The sequence below is a fragment of the Pelophylax lessonae genome, assembly GCF_965119305.1.
Source record: "Pelophylax lessonae genome assembly, chromosome: 9".
NCBI lineage: Eukaryota > Metazoa > Chordata > Amphibia > Anura > Ranidae > Pelophylax > Pelophylax lessonae.
Window position 1 is genome coordinate 228,042,386 of NC_138776.1, and position 24,102 is coordinate 228,066,487.

Genomic DNA, 24,102 nt, shown 5'->3' on the forward strand with positions numbered 1-24,102 from the left:
GGGCGCTAGAACATATGTGGTCAAACATTTGTAAAAACAGACTTGTTCCAGTAAGGCGTACTTTGCTACTAAAGTCGGTTTGCTTATAAATGTCCCTTTAATAGCGTGTCTATGTTCTGCGATTTTTTTTACAGTAATGCACCTACAGTCGCAGTTTTGATTCAGGCGTGTTTTGCGTCTGCAGTCTTTCTATTTGCAAATGTCCCGTTCAAAACGTGTCTTTACTTTCCATTTTTTTGTAAGGTTTCGCAATCACACTTGCAGATTTTCTGTAGGCGTACTTTGCTACTAAAGTCAGTTTGTATCTCAGGGTGATCCCTCTTACCTCTGTCTTTCTGATCTCACTGTGCTCTTTCAGATGATCCCTAGTCCCTATTGGTTTGATCCCTACTTTCTGAGTGATCCCTCTCTCTCTCTCTGGGTGATCCCTCTCTGCGTGATCCCTCTTAACTCTGTCTCTCTGCTCTTTTAGATGATCCCTACTCTCTCTCTGGGTGATCCCTCTCTGCTCTCTTAGGGCGATTCCCATTCTCTCTGTGGCTGATCCTCGGTGTAGTCTCCCTGTAGCGCCCCCCTCAGTGTGGTGCCGGTATTGCTCCTCCCCCCTCCTCCGGTCACTCACCGTCGCTCTCGGCCCTCACCAGCAGAGACATGACCTTCAGGCGGTCCACATATCCAGAGGAGACGTGTCCGGTGCCCCGGTCATCCCACTGCCGGTCCTCGTTCAGGGTGTAGACCTTCACCCACCGTAGGGTGTCCGTCATCCTGGGCGCCCCGTGCAGGCCCGATCCCCGGGCTCTCCTGAAGGCTGCGGGCCGGCTGCAGTCTCTGCACTCCGGGGGGGGGTGGCAGTCTCCACAGCAGGCCGCGTAGGCCCTGAACCCCCGGCCTCGCCCGACGCTACCGCGGCCTGGACGGCGCAACCAGAGAAGCAGCCCTGGCCTTGCCTAAGAATCCCAGCTGCCGCTCACTGCCCGGTGTCCCTGACCTCTCTAGCCGAGCCTGGGCCAGAATGTCAGTCACAGCGCCGCCATCTTCCTCCTCCCAACACCTGCGCACGGCCCGCCTTCCCCGGGCCCCGCCCCTCCAGACAGACACCTCCCTGCAACTCCAATCCCCGCCCCTTACCACTTTACTCATCAAATCCTCTTCATCTTCTTCCACTGTCTTCACCTCAGAAACTTCTCTATAACGAACGCAGCAGAGTCCCAAGGACTCCCCCCCCATACCGAACACAGCCCCCTTCACCTCAGAAACTCCTCCATAACAAACGCAGCAGAGTAACCCCGCCCCCAATGGCTGTCCATGGGGCACATGCGCAGTAGCGCAATCCCACGAACACAGGGACTGGACGCAGAGACACTTGCACTTTATTATATAGGATTGCACAGCATCAATACTAGACCAACTCAAAAAATGTGTCTATAGAACTGTGTATTAATTCTATTTATAATTCAGGCACCGCCTTTTTATTAATAATTTATAATTTGCCAACCCCTTTTGTAATTTTATTACATTTTCCCCATAATTTGGGTTGAGCAAACACGGACTGTATTATTCGGGATCGTACCGGACTTTTGGGTGTTCGGTACCCGGACACGGACCCGAACATTTTACTGTATATTCGGGTTACAGTACGTTGTTCGGTAATTTTATTTCATGTTTTGGTGCGGTTTTAATGTTTTGGCGCGGTTTTAATGGCGCGGTTTCAACAGCTGCAGGGCAGCCAATCAACAAGCGTTTAACTAGTGTGCCTTTGGAAGCCATCACAGCCATGCCTACTAATGGCATGGCTGTGATTGGCCAGTGCAGCATGTGACCCAGCCTCTATATAAGCTGGAGTCACGTAGCGCTGCACGTCACACTGCTCTAACTATTGTAGGGTCAGGTTCCTGCTGCTGCTGATATGAGGGAGAGATAGGAGATTATTGTAGGGGCAGGCTGGAGATTGCTTTCAGGGAAAGAATAGGAGAATCTTCTTTAATCAGACAGCGATGTACATCGATTTTATTGTGTGGGGATGCAGTGCACAATCTTTTTGCCCTGACCTGAACCCAGTGAGGAGGAGGGAGAAAAAAAAAACTTTTATCAGTCTGTTAGGTGGGCGGCGTGCGGCGTGTAGCGGCCATGTAATGCAAGCTCAGTGCATATGTGTCTGCCTAATCTGTATTTAAAAAAAAATAAAAAAGTTTTTTCCTTCATATTTTACTGTAACATACAGTGTTTAGATACTGATGTTCTAATCTGCTATTCAAAAATCACCAATTTAAGGGGAAAATAATTAATTTTCAGTTTTTTGGGAAAAAAACATTATTTTTCACTTTTTCATTCAAATGTGTTTTTATTCTATAGCGGAATAGAACAACAACAGTATCCAACCTGTTAGGTGGGTGGCATGCGGCGTGTAGTGGCCATGTAATGCAAGCTCAGTGTATATGTGTCTGCCTAATCTGGATTAGAAAAAAAAAATGTTTTTTCCTTCATATTTTACTGTGACATACAGTGTTTAGACACTGCTGTTCTAATCTGCTATTCAAAAGTCACCAATTAAAGGGAAAAATAAAAGTTTTTCAGTCATACGTTACTGTGAGATACACCCTTTGGATACTGTTGTTCTATTCCGCTATTCAATAAACACCCATTAAGGGAAAAATAAATAAATTGCGGCCTAGTCTGCATATTTAACTGTGAGATACACCTGTTGTATACTGTTGTTCTATTCCGCTATTCAATAAACACCCATTTAGAGGAAAAAAATTGAATTGCGGCCTAGTCTGCATCTGTATGTGTGAGATACAACCGTTGCATACTGTTGTTCTATTCTGCTATTCAATAAACACCCATTTAGGGAAAAAATATTAAATTGTGGCTTAGTCTGTATCTGTACGTGTGAGATACTCCCTTTTAGATACTGTTGTTCTATTCTGTTATTCAATAAACACCCATGTAGGGGAAAGAAAGATATTAAATTGCGGCTTAGTCTGTATCTGTACGTGTGAGATACACTGTTGTTCTATTCTGCTATTCAATAAACACCCATTTAAGGGAAAATTAATAATTTTTCAGCGTTTGCTGATTATGTTACTGTGAGATACACCCTTTAAATTTGTTTGGCGCATCTCCTTCCACCACCGAGGATAGCAGGGCGCTTCAGTTTGCCTCCTGTTGCTAACTCCTACTCCGCTTCCTCATCGTCATCCTCTACCGCCTCCGCATCCGGAGCAGTGATCATTTCCAAGGCTTTCAGGGCAGTCATTCACAAGTGGCTCCGAGGGTGGATTTCTGCACCCCAAACGCCAGGTACACAATTGTCCAGCAAAGGCACAGTTCTGGAGGATGACGAGGTGCAGGATGAGGAGGAGATGGAGGCGGAGGAACCATGTTCACAGCAGGGTGGCACCCAGATAACTGATAACAGATACTACACTTGATCTTAGCCAAAAGGTCGAGAAGCGATGCTGGTGGCATTTCCACTTGACAGCGGGGGCACAGTGGAAGCACAGGGCAAAGGCAGAGGAGGAGGTTGCCAACGCAGCCAGGGCACCGCCAGCACCTCATAACGCAGGGTTAGCATGTATGAAATGTGGAAGCGATTTGTCGGCACGCCACAACAACCAGGACCACCAGCTGTTTTTTTGTTTTTTTTAACCACTTTATCACTGGAGGATTTTCCTGCTGTACGTCCAGGCCACTTTTTGCGATTCGGCACTGTGCGACTTTAACTGACAATTGCGCGGTCATGCAACGCCATACCCAAACGAAATTTACGTCTTTTTTTTTCCCACAGACAGAGATTTCTTTTAGTGGTATTTGATCATCTCTGCGATTTTTATTTTTTGCGATATTAATAAAAAAAGCGTAAATTTTTAAAAAATAACAATATTTTTCTACTCTGACAGTTAAAAAATATCCAATATATTCAATTTTTGTCATATATTTAGGCCAAAATGTATTTAGCTACATGTCTTTGACAAAAAAATGCTAAATGAGTGTATTTTCAACCGCTTTAAGACCGGAAGATTTTACCCCATTCCTGACCAGGCCATATTTTGCGATTCGGCACTGCGTTACTTTAACGGACAATTGCGCGGTCGTGCGATGCTGTACCCAAATTAAATTGATGTCCTTTTTTCCCCACAAATGGAGCCTTCTTTGGGTGGTATTTGGTCACCTGTGTGATTTTTACTTTTTGCGCTATAAACAAAACAATAGCGACACTTTTGAAAAAATAACAATATTTTTCAAATTTTTTTATATGAAATTCCCCCCCAAAAAATGTAAAAATCAAAATTTTTTAACATTTTAGGCCAATTTGTTTTCTGCTACATATTTTTAGTAAAAAAAATTGCAATAAGCGTATTTTGATTGGTTTGCGCAAAAGTTATCGCAGCTACTAACTACAGGAAATTTATGTAATTTTTATTGTTTTTTTTTTTAACTAGTAATGGCGGCGATCTGGCGGCGATCTGCGATTTTTTTTGTGGGACTGCGACATTGCGGTGGAAAGATCGGACCCTTGACTGACATTTTTGACACTTTTGGGGGTACCAGTGACATTACTACAGTAATCAGTGCTATAAATATGCACTGTTACTGTAAAAATGACACTGGCAGGGAAGGGGTTAACTTTTATTGGTGATCAGGGGTTAATGTATGCCTGGTGCTTACTGATGTGTGTGGGGGGAGGGGACTGTGTGACACAGGCACAGATCGCAGGTTCAGCTATGCTGAATCCTGCAATCTGTGACTGCCTGTCACTTAGGAGATCCGCCAGCTTTGTTTACACAAGCAAGCGGATCTCCACACTCGATCCCCGACGATCACCGCCGCTCCTTCCCTTTGGCCCGACTCCCGCTGTGACTGAATACAGCGGGAGCGAGCCTCCGGCAGCGCACGCGCGCCACCGAGAGAAGGGAATGTCTGGTGACGTAGGTCTACGTCGCCAGACGATAACGAGCCACTGTGCCGCAGTAGAAGCACAGTGAGCAGTGGTAAAGTGGTTAAGCCCGTGGTGTGTGAACACACTCAGACTATCGACTGGTGGGTGCATAAAAAAATGCACACCAAAAAAGTGAAACACAAAAAGTGCACAGGGTGTACACATGGTCCTTGACCCTGATCCCCGGGGCGCAAGGCTCCTGACAGGGATTGGGGTACTTACACTGGCTAACCTGGTCCGAAACCAGGCAGCCCCGTTCTTTAGGAGGTCTGCTGAAACAGACCACCCCAAGTACTAGGTGGGGCTCTCCCGAAGAGAGACCCCATGAGAGAGAGCGAACCAAGCCAGAAAGCCATATCCATCCCCTCCCAAGACTTTCAGGGACAGGCCCAAGGACCAACACCCTACTAATCACGCTGTGCAAAATAAAGTGTACCGCCACAATAAAAAATACAAAACATGAGACACACAACACATAAAAGTGGGGAAAGGGATAGTGGAGGAGTGCAAGGTTAGTGCCACGTTGCAATACTATGGCAGGCCCTTCGGCCAGGAATAAAAAATTCCTCTGGTCCTGACTCCTGAACAAAAGGCCCGGCCCTAGAGGCAGGTGTGAAAAACATGTGTAGGAAGTGTAGTATACTTGGTGCCATACTCATAGTGTTGCCATCCACCGTGAATTATGGCACCCCTGGACTGCCACTCCAGGGGCACATACACCACAGGCTTTTCAGAATCCCGGTTCCTGGCAAGACCAGTGCAGCCCAGTCCCTACCAGAAGGCCTCAGAACTTAGACAACTTTGGGAGAGCCTGGCCCACAACCAGGGACACATACCTTTTTCAAGGCCAGACTCAACCCAAAAGGGGGGAAAAAGCCCCCCCCCCCCCCCCGCCGCCATCACCGTTCCTTACCATATACCATATACCATATACAGTTCCTCACCGTTCCTTACGTACTATACACGTACTGAATGACGTGTCTGCCCCTTTCAACTTCTGGGTCTCAAAATTGGGCACATGGCCTGAGCTTGCCCTTTACGCCTTGGAGGTGCTGGCCTGCCCTGCAGCCAGTGTATTATCTGAATGTGTATTTAGCATGGCTGGGGGCGTTGTGAGAGCGGTGGTCATACCCATCTGGTAAGAGGCCAGCAGGCTACTTTGTGTGTGGTGGAGGTCTTCACTGTCCCTGTGATTTCATAGACGGATTGTCACACATTAAGGGTGTTGTCGATGGACTATACAACTCATTTCAACAGCTTGAAGTGGACTTTCATATATTCATTTACACCATATGTTATTCTATGAGCGCTGCATTTTTTGTCTATAATAACTTGAGTCTTGCAAATACAAACTGCTGTAAAATTCTAAAGTTTATGTAAAGCCTAGCAATCAACTTCTCCTATTGGTCCCTTTTAGTCTTTTAAAACATTTAAACCTATATACTGTATGTATGTAAAAAAAATAAAAATCAAATACATTGCAAATTACCATACCACCACACAAATATGCTATGGTAAAGTCTGGATACAGGAAGCAGCAAGCTTTTGTGTATCACCATAAACTGAGGAAGGGAGATTTATGAGCCACAAAACATATATTTTCGGTGACATAAAGCTCTATGAGTTTCATCAAACAGGATGACACTGATCCATCTCTAGACACACCATATCCCTATTACACATTACGATGGGTGCCTCTGTAATTTCGGACAACCGACAGGTTTTGACCAGCAAACCAAGGGTTTTCTCCACTTGAGCCCATGGAAGATTGCTTGTCTCACCCTACAGGGTAGCTGCAACCTCACCAGTTGTTAGTAATTTGAAATACCTTAGCCCTACGTTCCTTATATGCCAGGATTTTTTCCATTTAACAATGAAGGTTGACTCTGTTTCTGATCTCTTCAATGTGGGCGTGGGACGGGGATCGTCACCTTCTTGGACAATGGAGAATGAGTGTTTAAATTCTGCTTCCCACTTAAGCATACTCAGAGTTTTACGGTACCTAGTATGGAGGTGGTTGTAAGTAATTTAATTTCCTCTTTTTCTACCTAACCTTTCTTTGGTTCACCGCTATACCACAGATACACAAAGACTACACTATAAGGGCTCTTCTGCCTCTCCTCTCTCTTTTTTTTCTGGTGGACACAACAAAATCATATTACGGGTCTTCTTTTTGCCTTTTCAGGTGTGACCCCTCTGGCATCTGAGGACCACCACTATTGGAATTCCAGCTAAGTACAATGTCACTGTTATTAGTCAGCACAGCCAGAGAACACAGGAAGTTATCATGTCACAAAATTTCTGCCAGGATCAACAGGTATTTTTTTTTAACTTATCAAACATGTATAACAAAACACTTTCAATGACAGAGTTAACAGATCAAAAAGGGTCAAATAAAAGAAGTTTGTTTTTTGGGCTTACATATACTTTAAAATATATCCTCTTCTAGGATGACAATGCTGCTCCTTCCTAGATTGAGAATGGTAAAAAGCATGGTCACCCTAGGACAGGAAGTGTATAATGCCCCATGCACACTGGGCGTTAGAAAAAACGTGCGTCAAAGTTAGTTCTGACGCCGGAAAAAGCAGCTGTAAAAACGTGCTTTCAGTAGCTTTTTCCATTTGCGTTATTGCACGTTTTTCCACGTCGCTTTTAGCAGAGTTTTTTTTCTGCCTCAATTCAAAATCAATGGTTCCCTATGGGAGCCTATTGATTTGAATGGAAGTCACACGGCAAGTCGGATCAGGATGATCTGACTTGCGGCGTGACTTGCGCTGTGAGAATCTTGAGGGGGAACTCCACGCCAAAATGGGAAAAAACGGCGTGGGGGTCCCCCCCCAGGTTCCAAACCAGGCCCTTCGGGTCTGGTATGGAATTTAAGGGTAGCCCCAAGCCCCACGCCAAAAAAACGGCGTGGGGTCCCCCCCAAAATCCATACCAGACCCTTATCCGAGCATGCAGCCCTGCAGCCCAGAAAAGGGGAGGGGACGAGCGAGCGGCCCCACCCCCCCTGGACCACACCAGGCCACATGCCCTCAACATGGGGGGGTGTTGGTGCTTTGGGGCAGGGGGGACTCTGCACCCCCCACCTCAAAGCACCTTGCCCCCATGTTGAGGGCATGTGGCCTGGTTGCAGGGGGCTCATCGGAATCTTGAAGCCCCCTTTAACAAGGGGGGCCCCCAGATCCTGGACCCCCTCCCTATGTGAATGGGTATGGGGTACACTGTACCCCTGCCCATTCACCCCATAAAAGGCAGTGTGTGTAAATAACGACAGGAGACGTTTTGAAAAGTGGAGTTCCCCCTCAAGATTCTCACAGCGCAAGTCGACTTCCATTCAAATCAATAGGCTCCCATAGGGAACCATTGATTTTGAATGGAGGCAGGAAAAACGCCTCTAAAAGCTACGTGGCCAAACGTGCAATAACGCAAATGGAAAAAGCTACTGAAAGCACGTTTTTACAGCTGCTTTTTCCCGGCGTCAAGAAACAGCTTTGGAGCTCGTTTTTATGACGCCCTGTGTGCATGGAGCCTAAAAACGTCCCGTGTGCATGGGGTCTAACTTGTAAGATAACTAGGCAAAAGTAAAGAAAATAAAAGCCTGAAAGAAATAAAACGAATGCAGTCATCACATCAGAGGACTAGCAAGCTGAAATATAGTACATTTTGTTCATGAGTTTAGATACACTTTGAAGGATAAATGTACTGGAAAGGGTCACTAGGCTCTTCATTTAAGTGAAATGAGTCTTTGATGCACATGAATGGGGAGCATGAGAAAGAATTTGGAAGTTTTTGGGAGAGAAGCTAAGCAGCATTGGAGATGCTGCACAGTTAAGATCTTGGCAGGATTACAAGTAAGTGGCATCTATTATAAAAACTGGCAATATTTTTCTTTACTCGCACGCATAAGTAGCAAGATGTTATTGAAAAATACCTTCTGATACCTTACTTGAATTTCTTAAGCATGTGCATATTAACAGTAGTTCCACCTTTGTCATTAAGATTTACGGATTTCTTTTAATTTTGCAGCAGCAATAGCTTAGCTCCCAGGCTGGCAAGCCAACAATAATACCAGAATCATTATTGACCAGTAAATTGCAAGCCCTTTGAAAATAATGCTTTTATTGCCACGTATCAGTACAGCTTGCCAAAAAGTGCAGTCACTTTCTAACCAGAAGCAGGATAGATATATTAGCTTTGAGCAGTCAAAACATAAACAGTATCTCTCAAAAGTGAGTACACCCCTCACATTTTTGTAAATATTTTATTCTATCTTTTCATGTGACAACACTGAAGTAATTACACTTTGCTACAATGTAAAGTAGTGAGCGTACAGCTTGTATAACAGTGTAAATTTGCTGTCCTCTCAAAATAACTCAACACACAACCAATAATGTCTAAACCGCTGGCAACAAAAGTGAGTACACCCCTGGGTGAAAATGTCCAAATTGGGTCCAATTAGCCATTTTCCCTCCCTGGTGTCATGTGACTCATTAGTGATGCAAGGTCTCAGGTGTGAATGGGGAGCAGGTGTGTTAAATTTGGTGGTATCGCTCTCACTCTCTCATACTGGTCACTGGAAGTTCAACATGGCACCTCTTGGCAAAGAACTCTGAGTATCTGAAAAAAAGAATTGTTGCTCTACTTAAAGCGGAGTTCCACCCTGGGAAAGTTTTTTTAATAAAAATACCCCCGGGACAGTCAGGGCTAGTGCATTCCACAATGGCTAGCCTCTGATCTGTCCCGGGTCGCACTTACCTTTTAGAAGAAATACTTACCTTGAAAATGTATTGTCCAGCGCTGCCATCTCAGGTGTGGGCAGCTTGAAGCCAGCGTGATCCTCTTCTGTGTCCTCTTCCGTCTTCTTCGGTCCCACGATGCACTGCACCGGCCCCGCTGTCACTTCCGGTCCCGCAGCGTCATCCCTGCGCAGCTTCTGGGCATGCCCAGAAGCTGTTTTGCAAGGTATGACAGCGCCTGGGAGCGATGACGTTCAGCTCCAAGGAATCATTGCAAGCCAGGAAGTGACGAATCGCCGTGGCCGCCGAGGGGAAGAGGAAGTAAGGTAAGTATATTTTCTTCTAAACAAGGTAAGTAAAAAAAAAAAAAATTGCGATTATCCATTTGTTTTTCAGGTGACCCGGAGCAAGAAGATGGAGGTAAGTATAATTTTAGGGTGGAACTCCACTTTAAAGATGGCCTAGGCTATAAGAAGATTGCCAAGACCCTAAAACTGAGCTGCAGCATGGTGGCCAAGACCATACAGTGGTTTACCAGGACAGGTTCCACTCAGAACAGGCCTCGCCATGAACCATGAATGCCAACATGTACTGTGACAAACTAAAGCAGAGCATGATCCCCTCCCTTCGGAGACTGGGCCGCAGGGCAGTATTCCAATATGATAACGACCCCAAACACACCTCCAAGACAACCACTGCCTTGCTAAAGAAGCTGAGGGCAAATGTGATGGACTGGCCAAGCATGTCTCCAGACCTAAACCCTATTGAGCATTTGTGGGGCATCCTCAAATGGAAGGTGAAATCTCTGGTGAACTCCATGCCCAAGAGGCTTAGCAGTGCTGGAAAATATTGGTGGACACACAAAATATTGACACTTTGGGCCCAATTTGGACATTGTCACTTAGGGGTATACTCACTTTTGTTGCCAGCAGTTTAGACATTAATGGCTGTGTGTTGAGTTATTTTGAGAGGACAGCAAATTTACACTGTTATACAAGCTGTACACTCACTACTTTACATTGTAGCAAAGTGTCATTTCTTCACTGTTGTCACATGAAAAGATATAATAACATATTTACAAAAAATGTGAGGGGTGTATTCCCTTTTGTGAGATACTTACATAGTTACATAGTTACATAGTTAGTGAGGTTGAAAAAAGACACAAGTCCATCCAGTTCAACCTATGTGTGTGTGTTTGCTTTTAACCGTACATTGTATACCCCTGTATGTTGTGGTCTTTAAGGTGTCCATCCAATAGTTTTTTGAAACTATCAATGCTCCCCGCTGATACGACTGCTTGCGGAAGAGAATTCCACATCCTTACCGCTCTTACAGTGAAGAACCCCTTACGCACTTTAAGGTTAAACCGCCTTTCCTCTAGTTTTAGTGAGTGGCCACGTGTCTTATTGTATTCCCTTACTCTAAATAGTTTGTTCCTTATGCTAGGGTCGCCAGTACAGTATTTGTACATTGATATCATATCCCCCCTCAAGCGTCTCTTCTCCAGAGAGAACAAGTTCAGTGCTTGTAGTCTTTCCTCATAGCCGATGTCCTCCATTCCCCTAATTATTTTTGTTGCCCTTCTCTGGACTTTCTCCAGTTCCAGCACATCCTTCCTGAGGACCGGTGCCCAGAACTGGACAGCATACTCCAGATGTGGCCGGACCAGAGTCTTGTAGAGTGGAAGAATAATCTCTTTATTTCTGGAGTGAATCCCCTTTTTTATACAACCCAGTATTCTGTTGGCTTTGCTTGCAGCGGCTTGGCATTGCATGCCACTTCCAAGCCTGTTGTCTACCAGTACCCCCAGGTCCCTTTCCATCCTAGACTCACCCAGAGGTTCCCCCCCTAGTGAGTAGCTTGCTTTCTGGTTTCTGGCCCCCAAGTGCATTACTTTACATTTTTCTTTTTTTTTTCTGTACTGTACTGTACATTTATTTAGTCCTACATATTAACAGTGTTACCTTCAGAAGCGATGGCGAGATTATTCCACCAAAAATTCCTTTTTTGTTGGGAGATTTAACTGGTGATGGGGAATTGTCTGGAGTTTCATCAGGAGTTCCACCGGGAGATTTCTCACCTTTACCCTCGCCATCTGAGTTTCTTTCTGGTAATCTCTTTGGCTCTAGAAAAAAGAAGTATGAACATTTCAGAACAAATAGAATCATAATATATGTGTATATATTGGAATGGATGCATATATCTTTTCTTGATCGGTTCTGTATTATGATTATTTGATTAATTTTTATTCTATATGTTCTGGAATTTATATATGTCGCCAGGTGCTGGTTGTGTTACTATCTTCATTTAGAGACACTTCTTCTAATGCTATACATGGAGCATTTCCCCTCTAGCGCTCAACCAGGAGATAATCACTTCATGAAGGCAGAGGAAAAGCCAATCACTACAGCAGAGGATTGTGGGACATATAGTCCAGCCATCTGAAGTTACCATAGACTCTAAATTGTTTAAAACTTCATGTTCCAGAGTGCTGAAAGACTTACAGAATTCTGGGCAAGCAGATTAATCAGACTGTTCTGGGTAGACTCGCTCTCTTGGAATACGGGCTTCAAAGCTGTAAGAGCCAGAGGCTTTCATTTCAGGTGCTGCTGGCGGGCATTGCAGCGGGCGGGCAGGGCTGGGACCTCTTGCTCTGGGGACTGCATCTGCTGCACTTCTGCTGGGGTCCACTTTCGCTGCACATCCATGCAGTCATCACTGACTTTCTGAGTTCACAGGTGGCCAGTTGGGTGCCTCACAACTCGCTGCTGTCATTCAAGAGCCTGCACAGGAACTTCACAGAACCCGAGTATCTGTTGGATTGGTGAGCGGGCAGAAACCCATCTTATCTCTGACACTGTTCTCAAGGACACAAACTAATACTAGATTATAACTTAACAAGATATACTACTCCTAGATTTAGGTCCCAAATGACCCACACATCTACTTTGACCGGAGGATACTCACAAGTAGGGATGATCGAACTTTTGAAAAGTTCGGTTCGACCAGAACACCCGAACTTCACGAAAGTTCGGCCCGGATTTCAGAACCCCATTGAAATCAATGGGACCCGAACTTCTGTAATCAAAAAACACCATTTTAAGCCCTAAAACCCAATAAATGCCCCTAAAAAGTGCCTAGGGTTCTGGGTCATGCCCCATTAACTATTAATCACACAAAAAAAAGTTCTTAAAAATTGTCATTTTTGATAAAAAAGCCATTTATTGAAAAATTAAAAAAAAAAAAAAAAAGAGATTTTTTTGATTTTTACTTTGGATTTAGTATCTGGGGGGTCTAAAAGGTGTGCATGTGAAGTTTCAGCTCTGTAGCATGTCCAGAACCATGAAAAAAAAAAAAAAAAAATCAGTAGAACAGGGATGTGGGTCGGGACCCTCCTTTAACTTTAACACCTATATGATCTTTTTTTCTGGTTCTGGACATGCTACAGAGCTGAAACTTCACAGGTACACTTTTTAGACCCCCCAGACACTAAATCCAAAAAAAGTCATGCCTGCCTCCAAAAATGCCCGATAAATGCAAGAAAAAGCGCCGTAGAGAAGCCGTATTCCTGTTCTAATAAAAATTATAAGAAAATGCTAATTTTTGGGGGGTTCTGGACATGCTACAGAGCTGAAATTTCACATGTACACTTTTTAGACCCCCCAGATACTAAATCCAAAGTAAAAATCAAAAAATCTCTTTTTTTTTTTTTTAAATTTTTCAATAATTGGCTTTTTTATCAAAAATGACAATTTTTAAGAACTTTTTTTGTGTGATTTTGTGTCTGGGGGGTCTAAAATGTGTACCTGTGAAGTTTCAGCTCTGTAGCATGTCCAGAACCATAAAAAAAAAGATAGTTTGTATTAGAAAACTTTAAGCACAGGAATATGGCTTCTCTGCTGTAACACCTTGCCGGTTTAATAGCAGGCATTTTTTTGGGTTCTTTGCAGTCAGGAAAAACATCTGAACTTGTGTATAGTAGTACTGTGCACAAGTTCTGATGTTTTGCCTGCCTCCAAAACCCCCCAAAAAATGCCAGCAAAAACACACCTGGGCATTTTTTTTTTGACGCTAGCGTTTTTTTTGGCATTTTTTGGGGTTCTTTTGAGGCAGGCAAAACATCTGAACATGTGTATAGGGGGTATATATAGTCATATATGTCTGAATATATACCCCTAGACATATATAGGTGTGATAGTAGCAGAAATATATTACTGTAAATGATTTCATTAGCGCAAGCATTTATTTCTGCTACTATCACACCTATATATGTCTAGGGGTATATATTCAGACATATATGTCTATATATTCCCCCTATACACATATTCAGATGTCATGTCTGACATCAAACATGTCCTCAAAAAAGCACTGGCAGTGGCAGCCCCTGCAGCATTAAAAAATGCTTGCTGGTGAGAAGCCACATGCCTGTCCCGAAGCAACACAGAGAAATGATCATTTCTCTATAGCGGTCACCCTGCTATGGAAGGGTTTTGTCACCCTGCCATAGCAGTCACTGTCAGTTAACCCTACACTACACTACGGTCCCCTGACACTTAACACTTTCCCTACAGAAACTATATTTTTGAAGCTAACTTAAGTGTAAAGGAGCACTCTAACTACACTAGATATCCCTTTCCTCACACTAAAAATAGCTAAATGACACTTTTAAAGTAAAATTAACAGAACTGCTTCCACTCTCTTCCATGTCCAGTATAACAATGCTGGGAATATGGCGGGGGCGATCTTATATACTGGGGGGCGTATTCACTAATGATTGGTCTAGGGACCCCCTAGTCACTCCAATCACATTCCTAGCATTCTCCTGCCCCCTCAATTGGCTTTTGCTAATGGTTCTGGTCCAATCACGGGCTTTTAAAGCCCATTTCCTGAAGCATTGCATTTTGGGCGGTTCTGGTTGCCGAATTCCGAACTTTTTGGGCAAAAAGTTCTAAATTCGGCCGAACCTCGAACACCCAATGTTCGGGCCGAACCGATGGTGGACCCGAACCGTTCGATCATCCCTACTCACAAGTCTCTCTTCGCAGGATCCTGGGTGATAGCACCTAGAAATACTAAAAGAGAAGGGGCCTTTGCTCCATTAACTCTGGTTGGGATTGAGGGTTGATTTAAAGGGACACTATACACATCATCAGTTGGTTGTTCCCTCCCACCTCATTCTTTTTCATTTGTTTTTTCTCTTTTATTCTTTGAATAATAAACTATTGTGTGCACCAATGATCATTAACACTAGTACTCCCGACCTTTGGAGACCAAAAACGGTCACTTTGAGCAAAAACGGCAGTCGATGCCCTTGGAGACCAAAAATGGTAATTTTGACCAAAAACTGCACTCCGGACCCTTGGTTTTGGTTTGTCGGCCAACCAATAAACCAAACCCTCACTTTTTGTACATTTATACAGTCCAAAAATGTTTATAGAATTAAAATACAAGTTATATTTTATTTCCAATGGCCTATGGTGTTCTCAAGGACACTTATGCAGACACCATTACACCTGGCTCATTGGAGGGTCTTTGCAAGGGAAACATAACACCTTTTTCTTTCAACCTCTTTAAGCTGTCACTGCCCTAGAGCATCTCTGGGCCCCATCATAGCTAGCTGAAGATCAAGGATACCCACATTTCAAGGACCTTCTTCCTTCAAGAGAGACTCTGTTTATAGAACCTGTGGCAGAACATAATTTACTAACTGTTACACTACTGTTTATTAAAGGTGAACACCTACAAAGACCTTACTAATTACCCCTTACTTCTTGTGGCATTAGGGCCAAGGGGGAATGGATTGACTAAAAGTCTCCTCTTCTCCCTCCTTGTTCTAGGGTCATAAATCCCTTTTTAACCAACTCATGATAACAATTTGTCTTACTGTTATGGTGATATCTGTGTGTTCCTGTGAATTCATGTTGCTGCATTGTCACTTAATTTGGATTATACCTGTGTCTGTTATAGTCTGTTATTTTTTTATTTTAGACTTATTTTCCCAATAAAATGTTAACTCGCAAACCTTACTAAATATTGTTGTCTTTGCATTTCATGTCGACTTTACATATATCAGAACCCAAGCTGTCAAAGGGGTTGGGAAGCTTGCAAGGTCAGGGCAACCAATGGGGACCATCAACTTCCAGCAGCCCTTGTGGGGATAGTGCTACACATACAGGGTGTAGTAGGGTATTCGCAATGCTGCATGGGATATTTTGATCTCTTCCATCACTGTGATTAGTGTCCCAGGTCCAGATTAGAGACATTTTTTTTTTTTTTTTTTTACTACTTCTGGGGCTTGGGAGGAAGCTGTGCTTCTGATGACATCACTTCCTGTTTTATAAGATATATAAATGAACATGACTGTGAGCTTTGGTCCTACAGAGGAAGCCTAGAATACAGAAGTGATGCATATAGGGGGCTGAGCCATGCCGGCGATGGTTTATTGCGGCAATTTGTGGGTCGGGGGAGTCTTAGTGGTGAGGAGGGGATGCTTCCATTTGCTGTATCTATGCCTGTATCAGAACACTGAGTGTGCTTTTTTTATGTAAGTAGATTTTTATTCTTTGGTTTTAATAAAAAAAAATTTATACACAGAGAGCACTATTAGTCCCATTCTGTTTTGCATGCTATATGTCCAGGGAGCTAAGGATATTCTAGCCAAGAAGGGGCAAAAGCATATTTTGACCTTAATTTATGATTGGGGTAAATACAATAAGGTGAGCATTCAATATCGATATGAGGTTGAAGCATGCGGAACACAAGTGATATTTAAAGAATTTGAAGATATGTGAATCTATCGTGGCACATTGGTGGTCCGACGCACACTACTGAATGGACTTTTTATTATTTGGGATTCTTTTCTATAAATAATTATAATCGGGTGTGCTTAGGAGTGTAATGAAATCATACCTTGGTTGTTGCATGCACACAACTGGATGGAGTTTTCATTAATTGGGACTTTATTGGATATATGATTGTTTATGGTTCTGCTACATCACTGTGTATGATTATGTGCTAGTAGGCTTATAAACCTTAAAATCTATTGTATATTGATTTCATCAGACAAGTCTCTGTGGTGTTTAATAATGCATCTCAATACTTCCATACCTGTAGAGTCTCTAAACATCCAGTATTCAGGATCCTCTTCAGAAGCACAGGTTCCAGCAGGGTTCCTGTGGCCTCTTTTCTTGCCCAGAGAGGCTTTGCCTCTCATGAAAGATGAATCTAGAACAACAGTACCCTAAACAGAAAGCAAGAATTAGTTACAGAAACAAGGGAATTCGAATGGTCAGACAACAAAAAAATATTAGAGTTTTAGGAGAATTCTAAACAAATAAGGAGATATTGGTTCTAAAGACAATCATTCACAGCCATATCCCTGGTAACAGACATAAAAAATAAGAACAAAGAAGAGGAAAGGTGCCAAGAAACTCTCAACTCCAATGGGGTAGGAGAGTTGGCTCACAGACCTCCTCTAAGAAATGGGATTTTAGTGGCTGTGAAGTTGTCATTGAATGTCATACAACATATTTTTTTAAAAAGATACATCTTTATTGAATTCATCAAATAAAAAATAAAAACACAGTGTGAATATAAAAATTGATTTTACATCCATATTTGAAGTACAAACCCAAATCCAAAAAAGTTGGGACACTGTACAAATAGTGAGCAAAAAAGGAATGGACCAATTTACAAATCTCATAATCTTATATTTTATTCACAATATAATATAGATAACATATCAAATGTTGAAAGTGAGACATTTTGAAATGTCATGCCAAATATTGGCTCATTTTGGATTTCATGAGAGCTACACATTCCAAAAAAGTTGGGACAGGTAGCAATAAGAGGCCAGAAAAGTTAAATGTACATACAGTATAAGGAACAGCTGGAGGACCAATTTGCAACGTATTCGGTCAATTGGTAACATAATTGGGTATAAAAAGAGCCTCTCAGAGTGGCAGTGTCCCTCAAAGGTCAAGATGGGCAGAGGATCACCAATTCCCCCAATGCTGCAGCGAAAAATAGTGGAGCAATATCAGAAAGGAGTTTCTCAGAGAAAAATTGCAAAGAGTTTGAAGTTATCATCATCTACAGTGCATAATATCATCCAAAGATTCAGAGAATCTGGAACAATCTCTATGCGTAAGGGTCAAGGCTGGAAAACCATACTGGATGCCCGTGATCTTCGGGCCCTTAGACGGCACTGCATCACATACAGGAATGCTACTGTAATGGAAATCACAACATGGGCTTAGGAATACCTCCAGAAAACATTGTCGGTAAACACAATCCACCGTGCCATTCGCCGTTGCCAGCTAAAACTCTATAGGCCAAAAAAGAAGCCAAATCTAAACATGATCCAGAAGCGCAGGCGTTTTCTCTGGGCCAAGGCTCATTTAAAATGGTCTGTGGCAAAGTGGAAAACTGTTCTGTGGTGAGACGAATCAAAATTTGAAGTTCTTTTTGGAAAACTGGGACGCCATGTCATCCGGACTAAAGAGGACAAGGACAACCCAAGTTGTTCTCAGCGCTCAGTTCAGAAGCCTGCATCTCTGATGGTATGGGGTTGCATGAGTGTGTGTGGCATGGGCAGCTTACACATCTGGAAAGCTGAAAGGTATATACAAGTTCTAGAACAACATATGCTCCCATCCAGATGTTGTCTCTTGCAGGGAAGACCTTGCATTTTGCAACATGACAATGCCAGACCACATACTGCATCAATTACAACATCATGGCTGCGTAGAAGAAGGATCCGGGATAAGAATTAGAGAGTTACAGACCATCCCCTTTACCTACGTCTCTTTTCTTAATCAGCTCCCCCTCCCGATACACTAGGATCTTTGTTAATAACTTGCATAGGTGATGAGAGTTTATTCCTACATCTGAAGATCGTTGATATGTTATTGTATTGCTGATTGATAACTTTCTTAAAGATTATTCATTGTACATCTCGTTCTTGTTTGTGCTATTCATATCTGTAAAATGCACTGGTTCTTTTATTCCTCTATTCAATAAAAACGTTTATGGAAAAAAAAAAAGATCAAAAAAAAAAAAAGAAGAAGGATCCGGGTGCTGAAATGGCCAGCCTGCAGTCCAGATCTTTCACCCATAGAAAACATTTGGAGCATCATAGTTACATAGCTACATAAAGAGGAATATGCAACAAAGAAGACCTAAGACAGTTGAGCAACTAAAAACCTGTATTAGACAAGAATGGGACAACATTCCTATTCCTAAACTTGAGCAACTTGTCTCCTCAGTCCTCAGACGTTTGCAGACTGTTATAAAAAGAAGAGGGGATGCCACACAGTGGTAAACATGGCCTTGTCCCAACTTTTTTGAGATGTGTTGATGCCATAAAATTTAAAATCAATTTATTTTTCCCTTAAAATTATACATTTTCTCAGTTTAAAATTTTGATATGTCATCTATGTTGTATTCTGAATAAAATATTGAAATTTGAAACTTCCACATCATTGCATTCTGTTTTATTCACAATTTGTACAGTGTCCCAACTTTTTTGGAATCGGGTTTGTATATTTGCCATGTCCATAGGTAGAAACAGAGGGCTTGGTACTGTAGGTCCAACCTACAAGCCCTCATTTCAGAGCTGATGGAAGCCTCCTCTAGGCTCATTCTTGGCTCTCACTTTATCATGTACACAGGCCTAAAGGAGGAGCAAGGGAGGAGGGACATCCCCCCCCCCCCCCACAGCAACCATGCTGATCTGAAGTCTGTAATTAGTTTATATGGGGAAATTAAGAATTGCAAAGGGGAAACACAATGACCTGGTGGGGGTGGGGAGGGGTAAAAAACATTTTTGCTTGGAGGAGTATTTTGGGGGGGGGGGGGGGGTATATGGATGAGAGGGGCTTTGGGAGGGGAGGGTGAGAGGGCATGTACTAGAAGGGGGTTTGTGTTTAGGGAGGAGGGTTTGTGCTGGGATTTGGGTGGGGGGTTTTAAAAGACAAAGAAGCAAAACATGTGACTTTAAAAGGTGCTATTCACTTTAGGAACAATTAAAAACCAAACAATATAAAACACAAATTATTTATTATAACAAAATGAAATGCTCCTTTCAGGGCAATACATAAAAATCATTCAAGTCCACCCAAATGTATAAAAAGTACCCTGCATATAACCTCATAACATCCAACATTACCACACAATCCTTTTGAAAGGTGCATTTAAATGTTGTTATAATAAATCATTTGTGTTTTATATTATAGTTTTTTTTCCTTTTTCCTACAAGTGAATAGCACCTTTAAAGTATGGCTTCCCTTGGGGGCAGAGCGAAGTGTGTTGGGGTGTGGCCTGGATGGATGCCCGGGCTGAGGCTGTCACACACTTTCCACAGGGTTTTGCAGAGATGTGTGACGTCCAGGACTTTTTTCTTTTTCATTAGATGTCTAGAACTGGGACGAGCTTTGTTCATGTCTACACTTCAAGCGGTTGCTATAGAAGAAGACCCAGTGGAGTCTTGAGCAGCACCTGTCATCTCAGTTTAGATCACAGCACCTTTAAAGTCCCATCTTCTGTCTCTTCATTTTTTAAATATATACTCCTTTGTGATGTGGCGCATAGGTTGTCCACCTAAACCATCCAAATATGCAACATGGGTGGGAGGATTTGTGCTGGGAGGGGGATTTGAGGGAAGGAGTATTTGTAGTGAGAGAGTTTGGTGGGGGGGGGGGGGTATTGTGCCAGGATAGGGGCTGTGCTGGAAGGGGGGGTTTAGGGGGTGAAAGATGATTTGTGCTGGGGGGAGGGGTTAGTCTGGGAGGGAAATTGGAGAAAGAAAAATGTTTGGGGGGGGGGGTTGAAGGGCAAAAGGTTTTGTGTTGGAATGGGGAGAGGATTTGTGGTGGGAGAAGGGGTTGAGGGTGGGGATGTGGGAATTTGTGCTGGAATGGGGAGGGAGAGGGGATTTGAGGGGTGGAGGAGGATTTGTGCTGGGTAAGTGGGAAGATGCATTGTGCTGCAATAGGGATATGGGGGGGGGGGATTGTTCTGGGAGTGGGAGTGATGATTTTTGCTGTGAGGGGGGGGGGGGCAAAGATTTTTACATAGTTACATAGTTTGTGAGGTTGAAAAAAGACATTGGTCCATCCAGTTCAACCTATGATGTGTGTGTGCTGTTAACCGTACATTGTATACCCCTGTATGTTGTGGTCTTTAAGATGCCCATCTAATAGTTTTTTTAATCTATCGATGCTCCCTGCTGATACGACTGCTTGTGGAAGAGAATTCCACATCCTTACCGCTCTTACAGTGAAGAACCCCCTGCGTATTTTAAGGTTAAACCGCCTTTCCTCAAGTTTTAGTGAGTGGCCACGTGTCTTATTGTATCTCCTTTCTCTGAATAGTTTGTTCCTTATGCTAGGGTCGCCAGTACAGTATTTGTACATTGATATCATATCCGCCCTCAATCGTCTCTTCTCCAGAGAGAATAAGTTCAGTGCTTGTAGTCTTTCCTCATAGCTGATGTCCTCCATTCCCCTAATTATTTTTGTTGCCCTTCTCTGGAATCTTTCCAGTTCCAGCACATCCTTCCTGAGGACCGGTGCCCAGAACTGGACAGCATACTCCAGATGTGGCCGGACCAGATTCTTGTAGAGAGGGAGAATAATCTCTTTATTTCTGGAGTGAATCCCCTTTTTTATACAACCCAGTATTCTGTTGGCTTTGCTTGCAGCGGCTTGGCATTGCATGCCACTGCCAATCCTGTTGTCTACCAGTACCCCCAAGTCCTTTTCCATCTTAGATTCACCCAGAGGTTCCCCCCCTAGTGAGTAGCTTGCTTTCTGGTTTCTGGCACCCAGGTGCTTTACTTTACATTTTTCAACATTAAACCTCATCTGCCATGTAGTTGCCCACCCATGTAGGTTTGTTCTAGGAGGAGTGACTATGCAGGTTAGTGTTACAGGGAGAAGTTGGGGGTTTTTGCTGAAGCGGTAAAGTGGGGGAGAACATTGTGTGCAGAAGGAATTCTGTACTTTCCTGACCCCTACACTGCGTGTTAGGCACCTCCTCACTCTTTTCCTTTTTGTAGAACCCCCACATTCTGCCTTACAGTCTCCTGCATTATATTCACTATATTGTACATTAACCACTTAAGCCCCGGAAGATTTTACCCCCTTCCTGACCAGGGTTTTTTTTGCGTTTTTTTACTGCGTGACTTTAGTGGTCAATTGCGCGGTCGTGCGACGCTGTACCTAAACGAATTTCACGTCCTTTTTTTCCCACATACAGAGCTTTCTTTTGGTGGTATTTGATCACCTGTGCGATTTTTTGATCATGCGCTATAAACAAAAAAAGAGCGTAAATTTTGCAAAAATAACAATATTTTTCACATTTTTTATATGAAATTCCCAAAAAAATGTAAAAATCTAAATTTTTTAACATTTTCGGCCAATTTGTTTTATGCTACATATGTTTGGTAAAAAAAATCGCAAAAAGCGTATTTTGATTGGTTTGCGCAAAAGTTATCGCGTTTACTAACAAAGGGAAAGATTTTTGTCATTTTTGGTGTTTTTTTTTTTAACGAGTAATGGCGGCGATCTGCGATTTTTTTTGCGGTACTGCGACATTGCGGCGGACAGATCGGACCCTTGACTGACATTTTTGACACTTTTTAGGGGTTACCAGTGACATTACTACAGTAATCAGTGCTATACATATGCACTGTTACTGTTTCTCTGTTAAAGGCCTCTATGTCATGTTTGCCTTTCTCCTGGCTATCACGTCGGCAAAAAAAGCCTCAGAGGTTGATTCACTGGTCATGGAGAACTTTCCTTAACATTCTTCCAGTTCAAGCAGTGCTTTTACCTATGCTTGACTCAATTCCCAAGGGTACATCAGTCTTTCATGGGAACCAAGAAATTGTTCTGCTAACCTTTGGAGTACTAACTTGCGTTCTTTAGACGTGGGAAAGGTTGCCCTGTGACTTATTTGGTTAAAGAGCATGTCTAGTAATAGGGAATCCTATGTTTGACTCTCAGCAATGCCTTCCTTTGGTTATAGGAATCTCTCAGATGTTGTGAAGTTATATCTACAAGCTAGAGCTTACTTTAGGCTTCAGAATGGCTGTTCGTTCCTTTTTTCAGAAAGAACAAAAGGAAATGTGCCTAATCTAGGACGATTAGGGCATGCATTGTCTGGGCCATCCGACAGGCTCACAGAGCCGAGGGTATGGCTCCTTTGGGATGGGGACTGCTCACTTGACCAGGAGTGTGCTCTCATCCTGAGCAGCTTTCCAGCATGTGGTTCCCAATGTAATCAGTTGGGTGACCTTGGGGTCCCCGATCAATACATATACGGTTCATTATTGTGTAGAGCCAGCCTCTTTATCTTATTTTTGGTTTACAAATCCTGTCAGTTGACAGTGTCAATTAAACCATTTTCTTTGGTTCTGCAATTGCCCACCCGGATGTGTAGTTAGTTATTTCCCATACATATGCTGCCATAGAGTCTGTCAGGAAAACTGAAAATTGTCTATCAGATACTTACTGTAATTTTCCTTTCCTGATGGACTCCATGGCAGCAGGAGTTCCCACCCAGAGTCATGAGTTGTCTATTTATGGAACGTGGCCTCTGGCTCAGAGCAAAGATTCATGGGAATCGGGTCCTATAGGGGAGGGGTGGAGGCAGGGTTAACCCCCATACGTATGCTGCCATGAAGTCCATCAGGAAAGAAAAATTAAAGTAAGTATCTGATAGACAATTTTCAGTTTTTTCATCAATTTGGGCCAATATGTATTCTGCCACATATTTTTGGTAAAAAAAAAAATCCCAATATTGATGGGTTTGGGCAAAAGGTATAGTGTCTACAAACTAGGGGATAGATTTATGTCTTTTATATATTTATATATATTTTTTTTAATAGTAATGTCGGCAATCAGCGATTTTTAGCGGGACTGCGACATTGCAGCCGACAGATCGGACACATAGCTAACACTTTTTAAATTTTGAGGGGACCAGTGACATTACTACAGTAATCAGTGCTAAAAATATGCACTATTACTGTACTAATGACACTAGCAGGGAAGGGGTTAACACCAGAGACGATCAATGGGTTAAGGTTGTCCCTAGGGGATGCTTTCTGACTGTGTGCGGAATGTACTCACTAGATGAACATAGAGATCTGTGTTCCTAAATAGTGGAAACACAGGATCCCTGTGTTCATCTGTGACAGAACGGCGGTCTGCATTGGTTACATAGGCAGTCCTCTGTTTTATCTCCATAGGGAGCAATCACGGGTGGTCGGCAGACATCGTGTTCGCCGGAACCGCTGATTAGCTCCCCCTCTTGCCAATCAGTGTGCGTGCACCCCCACTGTCTATTACACTATACGACATACAGGTACGTAAAACTGCGGCGGCTGGTCGGCAAGAAAAAAAAAGTTTCCATTACTGTATA

At 43.1% G+C, this 24,102-nt stretch overlaps 1 protein-coding gene across 1 annotated transcript in view; it reads right to left on the reverse strand.

Moving 5' to 3' along the window:
• The window catches only part of TNKS1BP1 (tankyrase 1 binding protein 1), a gene marked incomplete at its 5' end in the record, with an annotated part of 144,126 nt that overhangs the window by 30,428 nt on the left and 89,596 nt on the right, over nucleotides 1-24,102 (reverse strand). The window contains 2 exons of the mRNA XM_082267728.1: nucleotides 11,643-11,803; nucleotides 16,786-16,918. Coding sequence (XP_082123854.1) covers nucleotides 11,643-11,803; nucleotides 16,786-16,918 — 294 coding nt within the window. The remainder of the gene's footprint in view (nucleotides 1-11,642; nucleotides 11,804-16,785; nucleotides 16,919-24,102) is intronic.